The sequence below is a fragment of the Rhea pennata genome, chromosome Z (genome assembly GCF_028389875.1).
Source record: "Rhea pennata isolate bPtePen1 chromosome Z, bPtePen1.pri, whole genome shotgun sequence".
In the NCBI taxonomy this organism is placed as follows: Eukaryota; Metazoa; Chordata; class Aves; order Rheiformes; family Rheidae; genus Rhea; species Rhea pennata.
The window spans coordinates 77,555,584-77,567,761 of NC_084702.1; the positions used below are offsets into that span (position 1 = coordinate 77,555,584).

Below are 12,178 nucleotides of genomic sequence, written 5' to 3' on the forward strand. Positions count from 1 at the left end.
AAGAGTATCTCCCACAATGCAGCAGCATTTTTGGTTATTTTAGTCATTAATTCATTTAACGTAACCAAAATGAAGAATATTTCTTTAGCAGCTGATTTACCTCCAGACTTGATTCCAAGGAACTGTTGAAACAATTCATGGAAGGGGAACTGTGACAACAGGACAATCAAGTCATCTTCCAAAAGCAGAATCCAGCTTGTTTCAGGATCCTCATCCTGCAGACAAATTCAGCTTTTAATATCTTTCCCAATAAAAATTATGATAGAAGGACTTAGCTATTGTACTAATTCTGAGTTGTTTGTAAGGAGAAACAAAGAAAGCACACGAGAAAGGACCACTAAACTCCCCTTCCCACACACAGGCCCCTAAATTTGGGGCTGTCTGAGATTTTACATAGCTAAGAAACAGAACTAAACATAATGTAGCGTATGATAGTCCAACATAACCCCTAAAGTGAAGCACATATTCAAATGCATGTCTGTTTCCATATTGTACAAACATTTTAAAATTCATTCTGTCACCTTAAATACGCTTTATTTTTCCCTCCTTTAAATGCTATAGTTCCAATAAAGTTTAATTTATAGCTGGTAATATTCATTACTGGAAAATCTAGTTTCTAGTACTCCATGACTACCTATAGTCACACGACAGAGATACAAGGAAACAAAAATAGGTCTAAATTTAAAATGATGCTTTATAACCGAGTAAGAGTCAGCTTTACTTCCTCCAATTCACAGGATCAATACAATAAGCTTAAGCAAAAGCATTAAGGAGGAAAAAAATTTGTTTGCTGTACCTCTTCTCCTCCTTCATCTACTAGTGTCCAGTTTCCAGATTCTTTTCCGGATGAAGTTTTTCTTTCACTTGGTTTCATATGGCACATAAAGTCTACCCGATTTCTGAGGGCATAAATCCATTTAAAGTGAAAATCAAATTTTGAAAAATTAGAAAAAATAAAGAACTCTGAATTTAGTCAAGTCTTAGTTAAAAGAAGATATTTTAAAACAGACACAAGACATTAACAAGTATGTCAGATACCCTGAAGTCATACAAAACTCACACCAGTCTGATGTCTGAACTCAGGTTTCGATCTTACAAGTAAATACACTGAACAATACAAGTGACTAGAATCCCTCTATAGCAAGTCATATTAAATATGCATGAGATAACACTATTCTTTGTCTGTCTACACAAAAAATCCAGAAGTCAAATTAAAGGAAATTATATTCCAAAGAAGAGGTACTTTCCAACAACCATTTAAGGCTATCATCCAGTGAATCAAACATTAACAGGGTGAGAGCAGGCCAGCTCCGCTCCACAGCTCGTAGAGTCACACTAACTGAATGTCACAGCAAAATTAGTAAGGCTCATCTTCGGCACACTGAGCTACCACAACTAAACAACTTCCAGAACAGAGCTGCCTCACATCAGGCCAGCTCCAGGAGCGCCACAGAGACTCAACTTCGTCTGTCTGAACCCACTTTGGCACGTGTTAAGAGCTGCCCTGAACATACGTTCACTCATTTATTCTAGCACTCTTCAAGCGGGAAAGCATATTTGTTTCAATTTTCAATACTGCTAACTCGACAAAATGTAGAGAAAAAATTCCATATATCAGCCCATCTTAAAGCCAGGACACTACTCTTCAGGCTGCATACTGTATAAATCCTTAGCTGTACAGACATACCCTGGGAAGTCAAATGAACATGCAAAAAAACTATATACAAAAAAGTTAAAACCATAACGTTTAACTTCCTATTACCTAGGAATATACTGGCAGAACTCTGCACATTTTGTACAAGACATTGGCACCATGTCACCTCAGTGGTCACAGAGCAGGGGGGAAAATGAAAAAAAAAATCTCCCAGAACTCATACTTTGAAAATATAAACATTTTACAAATGCAACACAAGCTTTAAGATACCGGTTTCATAAGCCAAATATAGATTTAAAACCTGCTCTCGACATGCAGCCACTGCATCAGACAAGTGTCTGGCCTGTAACAGGGAGCACAGTCATAGCGGAAGCTCTGCATTCTTGTATCACCAGCTGGGAGAGCCACTCCAGACACCTCAGAAGAGTCTACATTCAAAGTGCAAGCACCAAAACACACCGGCATCACATGTCCTCAGCACACACTTGTTTCCCAAACAGCTCCACACAGGAACTGTGAAACAGGAAACAGAATAACAGCCCACAGTAGACAGGAGTCACCGAATCACACAATCACAGAACGGTTGAGGCTGGAAGGGACCTCTGGAGATCATCTAGTCCAACCCCCTGCTCAAGCAGGGGCACCTACAGCATGGTAGACAGGATCACATCCAGGCGGGCCTTGAAGATCTCCAGAGAGGGAGAGTCCACAGCCTCTCTGAGCAACCTGGTCCCGCGCTCTGTCGCTCTCGCAGTGAAGTTCTTCCTTATATTTAGACAGAACTGCCTGTGTTTCAGTTTGTGCCTGCTGCGCCCAAGTTTGAGTTAAATTAGGGTCAAACTATCAAGATTTGACTGTCAACACTAAGAACTAACAGTTTGTTTCTTTGAACCTAGTATTTCTACAAAAAACATTAGTCTGCTGGTCTCAATAGGTACAACCTCAATGTGTCCAGGCCCAGACTCGTGACTTTCCTATTGCAACGGGCATACTCAAGTGAGCAATTTATCTCCAAACACTACCCTCTAGCAAGCAAACCAAAGAGAAAGGCTGATGACTAAAGAACTCAAAGAGCGAACAGATTACGGTTTGGGGCAAGTTTTATGTTTTATCTGAAGCATGTAACAGCAGTTTTCACTAATGATTTTAATAGCTAGCTTTTCCCAGCATCTCATCTTCCCTCTAGATAAGAGGAAAACAAAATAATGAGAAAAAAAAATTAAAGAGCACAAGCAGTGTATACTCCAACTTTGCAAAACCCTTCATTCGGGCACTTTTGTTGCAGAGACGGTATTCTTATCGGGTAACTGTGGAAGCATGGTCTAGAATTTTATTTCAGAGCTCACAATGACAAACATGCAGGAATGTCAGCTATCGCTAGCTACTTGACTGGTGAAAGCAAGTTCTATCACACTGTGCACAGTAGGGAAATGTACTACCAAGGCTGTAACCTGAGGTGAATAACCGTTTGAATTTAATTATGAATCTCTTAGTTGTGCCTGCTTTTATGACTTTGCCTGCAGTACACTTTCAGGATTGTTTAAGTAGACTCTTTGTCATTACATTTTCTACTATTAAATAATCAAAATACATTTATAAAAATCATTTTCACACTTACTTGACAGGAGACATAAGCAAGGCAAGAGATTGCATGAAATGGAAGACACCTGATGGGTTATCCAAGACTTTGATCTGAAATAAGAAATAAAATCTAGTCTAAGTTAAAAAAAAAAAAAAGGCAAGTTAGTTTTACCAGAGAAATTTATATTCTGAATTTCTCATTCCTTATTACCAGCTTTTTGTTCAGATGAAAAAGTATGCATAAAAGACAACTCCAACCCTTTGGAAGAAACAGTGCTATGGCAAAGGACTGGTACATTCACTCAACAAAACGAGGTAAAAAAATTTAAAGGTGAAAAAACAAAACCCCTTAAAAGCACCACAAAAAGAAAACTTCTCTTCCCTTCATGTACGTTTAAGAACCAGAGGGAAGGTAGAGAGTTGAGAAAAAGGGAAGTTACAGTGCTGCTTTCAGTCTCCCTTTTATTCTATTGCTTGCCATTTCCCTGTTACTGTAATTGCAATCCTCTTCCTACAATTAGATTTCTAACATATTCCCTTCTTGAAAGGGCAAAAATGTTGCTTTGAAAAATGCTCTGCTGCCTACGGACATCTTCATTCCCTCTGATCTCTATAAAATGAACACTTTCCACTGCATTCCTAATTAGCCAGCTAATGAACTTTTCAAGGAAACACAGCCAACCAACTTCAACATGCAGTATTTAGAAACTGCTCACTCACCCCGTGTATCTCTCAGAACTGCCTCCAGTCTCACTTGTCTCAAATACAGTAACTGTTTCAAATCTAAGTAGTTCCCTTTTCCTTAAGAGTTCTCCTGAAACCTGTGTGAGGCCTTGAGCTGCACCTTAAATCTTCAACCCCCTTCAGAGCCTCTCTAGCTGAGTAGTAGTGAGAAGAGGTATTGTGTTTCCTGTCACAGCTGAGATAACCTGTGTACATGCACACCTTGACAACCACCTCTGTTTTCCAGAACCAAGAAAACCAGGTTTTCTTGGCTCCATACACCTGGAGATGTGCAGCAGTCACAGTGGATTGATTAGGTACCAGACATCCTCTTCTCCTACCCAACCCACTCCAACTTTGCAAAAATAAAGAATTAAACATTCACACCTGAATGAATGGAACAGCCCATTCACTGATCCCAGCTGGGCACCGGAGGATGTGGTTCAAGAGGAAGAGATGGTCACCTGGACAGCCAATTCTTTGCAACACTGACACCTAAAAGGAAAGTATACAGGAATCTTGCAAATAATTTCAAAGTTCATTCTTGCTAAGCAGAATAATAATGCTTTTTCACTTCTCTCACTTTTTAACAAGCAACAAGGGAACAACACTGAAAAGCTGCTGTTCAGCTTATGAGCTAGAGCACAAACCTTTTTCTTAGGAAAAAATGCAGTAAAATTTTAAATAAATTATTTTTAATTACTTCAAAAGTCAGCAGGAAGTTTCCCCAAACTGATAGGTCTGAATATTCTTACTTCCGAAACAAGAACAGTAATGCTCAGGAACCATTAAAATGCTCAAGTTCACCTCAAGCAGTGTTAGTAGCTCATGTGCCAGACCTCATTAAGACTATCCATCTCCACTGACTTTATCAGACCAGGGAATTCATTGTAAAGATTCAGCAACAGATTCAACAGGTTCCCCAATTAGGGAAAAGAAAAAAAAAAGAAAAAAAAAAGCAGGAACTGATTGTACATGGGACAAACAATAACTCTTTCAGAAAAAAAGACTTCTGAATTGATCTCAGCTGCACGATCACACAGCTACATACATGCTCACTCCCTCACCAGTCTCCGCAACCAGGCGAGAAGGTCACTTTGAAACTGAGGGTCTTCGATAACTCTACGAGTGAAACTGAAAAGAACGCTGATACACTCTTTCAGGTGGCTCAAGTCTGAAGAAAGATTTTCTGACTGCTTTGAAACTGTAAATTAAAAACAGAATTAAGGAGCTTTGATGAGCAGCTCTCGCAGTAGCAGCATAAGCAATGGTTTGGAGATTATACAGAAAACTTCCTCTCTTTGTATCTACAGATAATGACATTTCAACATAGCAGCTCTCTAGAACTGACAGAGAAGATGACTTAATGTATTTTATTCAAACTTGTAATTAAGTACTGGACACCAATTACAAAAAGAATATACCATGGCTACTCTCATAAGAGGCCTCCCTTTTACATGACCTTCCTAAGAACCAGCACATTTACTCTGCATATAAACTGGGGCTAGGGGAGGACTAGGAGGAATAAATATACAGTGGGAGGGATTTTTTAGCTCAAAGATGATACTGCCACAAGCCCACACTGGTGACATGCTTCAGATGAAAAGCAAAAAGATATTTAAGTATTAGAGCTGTGAGATTTCAAACAGCCTTCCAAGAGGCGTAAAGCAGCAAGATGACCGTTTTAAAACGGTCTATAATCAATCTGGAAAAGGAACTGCATTTTACGTTGCCTTTGCAACAAGTGATTGGATTCAGAGTGGATTCATTCATTCTACCCAGTACGTCTCCAGGGTGACTGGTGGCAGTAGGTAGCATTCCTGCATTCAACTTCCACTCTGCAGGAGACTAAGGTAAGAGAATTAAGACTTTTTCTGCATGAGAAGAGTTTTACTCATTATTATGTAAAATCAACAGGTTTTAGTATCGAGGAGAAATACTCAATATACAAATCCCAGCACAGGAACTTCAGAACTCCAGGCAAACAAGGCATTCAGCACCCTGACAGCACAGGTAGCTGTCCAGACGAGCAACACACCTTGTTCTTGCTGAAGGGCCACCGATCTCAGCAGCGACGAGCTGTTGAGCAACCTGTAGATATAAGACTCCACTTGTAACCGGGACAACACTGAAGTGTACAAGTGTAGTGCCAGTGTCTGATGCACATGCTCTGCTTTGGCTTCGAACAGCTTTTTCAGTTCCCCCAACACGCTTTCATTCATCTCTACTGTCTGATAGCGATGGTGACCTGACACTTTGCACTGATCTGCACAGACACCCTGAAAAGAAAGCAATTATTTTATGTAAATGTTTTTGTCAATTTGCTTGGTGAATTGTGTTTACAGAAATTAACTCTGATATAACCCTCCACTCAAGAGATTTCAAAGCTTTCATGAGAATGGCCACTTTACAGACAGGAAAGACAAAAATCTGGGTGCATCCTATTTATTTTTCAGCGCTGCTGCTGTTGCAATAGATTTCTGACTTCTAAAAAAAAAACAGACTCTATAAACACTCAATAATCCAGAATTAACAATAGACATCAGATGAAGTGACTTGTCTTTATCAGCAACAGATGTGAACAAAAATCAGATCATTCTACTCCCAGCTGAGTGCAACTGCTTCTTAGTTTTTAGACTTGCATAAATATTCAGATCTGCTGTTTTAAAGCCAAAACATATATTGACACAAGCTAAAAGCTTTCACAGACTCCTAGAACTCAATATTTATTAGAAACTCACCCAAAATACATTCAAATTTTCTCAAATTAATTGTACTCTAACTTTTTCCAAAATGGAATTCAAGGCTGAGAATAATCTTCCTCTGCCCCTGCTCTAATTCCTTACCATAAGGAAATCACAATATTTAGCATCCCTGTTATTCTTTTATGCAACCACAAAATGTGCTTTGCAGTATGCACTTAGGAAGCTTAGCTTGAAAGTATTCTTGCTCCACGTAAGTTGTTAGATTAAGTTTTGGATTGGTATTATAAAGATGACTATCTGCACATACACACAACAAACAGTGAATTAGGAGTGAATAAAGCAATCGGCAAGCTTTGCTAACTGTACGCTGACCAGCAGACATGTAAAAATGAACATAAAAATTGCAGAACATAGAAACTGATCAAAGCAAAACTAGAAGTCTAATAATTTTCAGTGGTATAGGACCATTGCATTCTGCTCCTTAGTAAAAAGGAAAAGACTCGTGTCTGTTCAGGGAATGTGTCTCTACATTTTCTCAACTCTGCGGAGCTGCGCTTGTAGGAACAATAGTGGATCCACCATATAAAACGGTCTTCAGCACTCTTAGCCATCACGTCATCAGAACTGGTTACAAACAGCATCAGAGGAACTGCTCCATTGCTCGCACAATCACCAGTTCCAAAAACAAGTTACGCAGAACAAGCTCTGAGGAAGACTTCTCTGGTGCACGTACCAGAAACCTCCCCAGAGCGCTCCGGTTTGCAGGCAGCAATGCTGCAGAGTGCCACTGCCACCCCGGAGGGAGCTATAACCACAGCTACACTTTTGGCGCAGCACTTACGGGAAGTGGACGCATCTCGCACTGCCTGTGCTCCGGGTAACAGGGCCCCAGGGAGCGGGACCCTAGTTCCACGGCACCTGCAGCCTCTGCCAGCAGGACAGTCACGAATGACGTCAATGAAAATTATCACTATAGGCAGCAGTCCAGATGCAACATGCAGAAGCACTGCTGCGGTCATTTTGAAATCCTGGCTATAGTCCTATTCCACCACAGATCCCTCGGACCTAGCTGAAGCTCTGGGTGGCACAAACCTGACCCAACACAACAAGCAGAATTGGTTATACACATCTCATTCTGACTAACTACAGACAGGAGTTTGGCTCCAGAAGAGATCATTAACACAGACTGCAATATCCTACATTTGTCAAAGTTTAAATCAAAGAATAAATTGCCTTCAACATCAACAGGATTATATTCTTAAGCACTGCAGGACGGGGGTAAGCAGGGGGCACTGAGACAGTGGAGAGAAGGAAAAGCAAAGGTAACCATCTCTTTCACGGCAAACCAGCCTAAATACAGTAAGCTTGACAGCAAGCAAGACTAATGTCCAGAATCACGTCCAAATAGATGATAGTTTCAAATACAGCACCTGCACAGTTTTCTGTTCTTCTTTAAACGTCCATAATCTCCCCTTTGCATTTTGGCAGTCTGTCGTCATGGCCTGCAGCTCAGCCTCAGCCAGCAACAGCTGCTTCCTACAGCGCAGGTAGTTCAGGAGTAGTTCATGAAACTCATGTCTGTCCTGATGAGCAACACTTTCAAATTCTTCTGCATAGGAGTCAACATTCTCCAGCCATGAACACGGCTCAAAAATTTTCAGCTGCTCTCTGGTAAACGGCACCAGTTCTGGTTCTGTTGGGATTTCTGGATACAGCCTCTCGTTGCGTAAGAGCGGTTTGACTGCTACTATGGTCGGTCTCTCATAAGACAATTCAGCTGACAAGTCTGGATAAAGAGGTTTCAATCTCAAATGCTGAATATGCACTTTGGATTTCTCACTGAGCTGTGGCACAGTAACAGGAAGCTTCTCTAAAGAACGGACAAGAGGATCTTTAACATCTTGAACACTTTCAGTTCCTTTTTCCTGTACAAAATCCACTAGTGTATGAGAGCCAGCAGCACTGGAATGAAAGGTATCGCCTGATACGCCACAACTTCCTGATTTCCTAGCAAGAGCCTCCCCAGGGTTCTGGATTCTGTCCAGCTTGCTTTTCCCACTTTTCTGAACAACCCTCCTACATTCCTCATATAAGGGATGGGCTTTGCACTCTTCTCCAGCTGCTGGAGGCCCTAAAGTCACTGCTGAAGATCCTTCACTTGGTAAGATCGAAGTACTCGAGGGGACATCACACACATTGTTTACCGTTCTTCTGTCCTCTGCTTCATCATTGAGCTGGATTTCTGTAAATCCTTCAGGATGTTCCACCTGCACTTTACAAGCTTGAGAAGACACTTCTGCCACAGGAGGGAGGAAGACATCATCAGATTCTTGGATACTGGACTCTTGGTTACTTATTTTCTTTTTTTCCTACAAATAAATTAACAGGAATTCATTAACAAACAAATCTCTCCCCCATGCATCCCAAATCCAACCATCCCCAGAAGCAGTGCTCGTCAACAGCACAATGCCAAAAGCCACTCTTACCAGGTTAATTTTTATAATATTAAAGGTAAAAATGTGCCAAACCGATCCTTGTTCCTTAGTTCCTCTTTGAAGACTGTCTATCAGTGCCTGTTTTCTTGGTCAGTTCTGAAATGATGCTTGTGTTTCTCCATAAAAAGCTACAAACATCCCAGAACAGAGTGTCTTATTAACGTGCAAAATTACAGGAAAGTATTTACTTTTAAATTAAGGTGAGTTTTGAGTAAAGTGTCCCCACAGCCCTAGTCTAAGGTGTACATTTATAGTCTCCTTCCAAAAGCACATTTTGTAAAATAATGTTACATTCAAAATAAATTAATTAATGAAAGATGCACTTGTAAACAGCGTATACTTATCTTTCCAAAAAAATGAAGCTGGGAGGAGTTGGGTTACGTCCCTCCAGTTTTGAATGACCCACAAAACACAACAAAGAACACAAATGAAATTATAGAAAGCTTCAGTACTCCTCCAGAAGTAGGGGAAAAATTTGGGACACTTGCTGGCAATTTCATGCATGGTTTCACTAAGCAGCTGACATGTGATATTGCCTTATGAGAGGGCATACACGAAAACAACTCTAAACATCAAGACCTCAGCTAACCTTGATCTCAGCTGCCTACTTTTAATTAAAGCATATGCTTCCAGCACCTCTACAAAATGGCAATACATGGGCTTTTGCTTTCAAAATGCATTCTACAGTGTATTAAAACCTGCAAATACCTTTGATTGCAAAATGCTGCTGACACACTCCAAGACTAGAGCTATGGAGGAAAAGTTAAAAATAGATCAGAACAATTCCTTGAACTAGAACGAGTCAGGATTTTTCACAGGGTACTGTATCACAGATTTTTTCGACAGTATCATGATCTGCGTGCTTCACAAACATGCAAAACTGCTAGTCCTTTCTTCAGTACAATCTTGAATTTCCCTCTTGCAGCCCTTATACAGATGAAACTCTCTTTATCTCCAAATAGTGTTTTCCCATCGCTAGGATACTCACATGCTACTACTAGACAAGAATAGTTTCTTGTAAAATTTATAAAGTGTTTGTCAGTTCTCTTTCCAAGGCAAAAAAAAAAAAAAAAAAAAAAAAAGCAGTAATCTTAACAGGTATTTCATCCAAGAAGGGATGAGAAAAATCAGGCCCTGAATTAGCATAAAAGCATAACTTGCAGTTCCCTCTTCTGAGGACTTAGCCTTCAAGCCAAAGATGACATCTCTCATTAGGCTTGGCCTGTGCCTAACCATCTCCATCCTCCTTCCCCAACATTTAAGTGAACTGGTTCCAGTAAAAAACATCTATGTAAGGATAACTATCACTTTCTGGAAATATATCTGTAGTAACTGACTGCTACTCACTGCACGCTTGGCCTGGCCTTCACCAGCGCCGGGTTCACTGATTTGGCCACTTCACCGTGTTCGAATCACTTTGCCGTTACTGCTGCTGCACAGGCTCAACTTTGGGCACGCTGCTTTCAGAAAGCCCCTGAGCTTCACTCCACCAGCAGCAGCTTCACAGCTGAGCCCGTCTCGGGCAAGCCAGACCTGCTCCCAGCTCTCAGGGATTTCACCTTCTCCAAAGACTATTTCCATTTTGGGACACAGGAATGGAAAAGTCCTTACTGCGGTGAGGCCTGAACCTACAACCTCAAACACTCCTGCACATTAACACAGAGTAAGGGTGCAGAGTGTAACAACAACATCACCAGAAAGGCAGCGGGTCACACGTGGCACTGAAGCTACTCTGGATTCTCACACATGCCAATCTCCCCCAGATCCCTCCCAAGCTGTTTCACGGTGAATTCCACCTGGCAGGCACAGACAAGAACCGCGGCCACCAGAGCCACTCAAACCCCCGCAGCCACCCGTGCGTTACTGCCTTCCTGCAGGGAAGTGACTCTCTTAAACAGCAGCCTTGAATGTTGACTGCCCTTGTGCATCCTGCGGGGCTGAATCAAAACACAACCACGACACGCTCCTCTGGCACGGGATTTCCCCTCCCCCCCCGATCCTTACTTGCCTCGAATTCCAGAATCACACCTGCAGTTAGCACTCAGGTCTTACCCCTCATTTCACCACACCGAGGCCAGTTAGAGCATTCCTTTCTTTTCAGAGGGCTCCGACAGCCTTTGCTCTACGCGGCGCAAGCTGTAACGCGCAGGGCAAACACAAGCGCAACGAGGCAGCTGCGCTTCCCGCCGGGCTCAACTCCGAGGCAGGACAGCTCACCCGCAGCTGCACGTCCGAGGGGCGGCAGCCCCGCGCCGCGCCGCGCCGCGCCGCCCGGCCCAGCCCCGCGCCGCGCCCTACCTTGGCTCGGCCCTTGGCCCGGGCCTTGCGCGGGGGCCGCACGGCCGCGGCCTCCGCCATGGCCCCGCCGCTACCCGGGCGGCGGCGGCGGCGGAAGGGGCGGGCGCGGCCCCGCGCGCGGCCAATCAGCTGCGCGGCGCCTACGGCGGCGGCGGAGGGACAAGGCGCGGCGGCGGGCGGCGCCGTGGGGAGCGCGGCGCGTTCCGGAGCGGCGCTGGGTCTTGCTCCGCCGCCTCCCGCCCGCGGCGATACCGAGGTCCAGCACCGGCTCTGCAGAGCCGCGCTCACTGCCTGCGAGCTCCAGGCGGTACCGGCGAACACCGAACGCGCATGAACGTGTGTTAATGCTGCACATCCCACCAACCCTCGGGGGGGAAAAAAAGGGGGGAGAGGGAAAAAAGGCCAAAAAACAGGCAACCTGGGGCGAACTGCAACTGCCAAACGCACCCACCCCCTAGTGGGTCAGGTTACCTTTGGTGAAGGACTCCGCACCAAACCTCAGGGCTCGTCCTCCTTCTAAAGGCCATTTAGATTGCCATAGGATGGGAATTCAAAGCGCGGCAGCGACTCCACGCTCGGGCACGGTGCAGATCTGGGGCTGCGGCCCTGTGGCCTGACGCTCGGTGCCTATTCACGTTTATCCGTTCTGGTGCTACCTTTCCCTGGCGCAAGCGCTTCTCAAATAAGGGCTCAGAGAGGACACGCTCCTGTAGGCTTCCTTG

General features: G+C 43.4%; 1 protein-coding gene across 4 annotated transcripts in view; it reads right to left on the minus strand.

Annotated features, from left to right (window-relative positions):
• The window catches only part of EPG5 (ectopic P-granules 5 autophagy tethering factor), a 56,536-nt gene extending 45,008 nt beyond the window's left edge, over window positions 1-11,528 (minus strand). For 2 of the 4 annotated variants that reach the window (XM_062599235.1, XM_062599236.1), the window contains exons 1-8: window positions 11,457-11,528; window positions 8,094-9,032; window positions 5,997-6,237; window positions 5,026-5,162; window positions 4,346-4,453; window positions 3,273-3,346; window positions 797-899; window positions 101-215 (exon numbers count right to left, since the gene is read on the minus strand). In XM_062599235.1, coding sequence (XP_062455219.1) covers window positions 101-215; window positions 797-899; window positions 3,273-3,346; window positions 4,346-4,453; window positions 5,026-5,162; window positions 5,997-6,237; window positions 8,094-9,032; window positions 11,457-11,516 — 1,777 coding nt within the window. In that variant the 5' untranslated portion in view covers window positions 11,517-11,528. Of the gene's footprint in view, window positions 1-100; window positions 216-796; window positions 900-3,272; window positions 3,347-4,343; window positions 4,454-5,009; window positions 5,163-5,996; window positions 6,238-8,093; window positions 9,033-11,456 lie in introns of those variants that run through there. The other 2 variants (XM_062599237.1, XM_062599238.1) reach the window with 2 other exon arrangements.
• Between the last annotated feature and the right edge of the window lie 650 nt (window positions 11,529-12,178).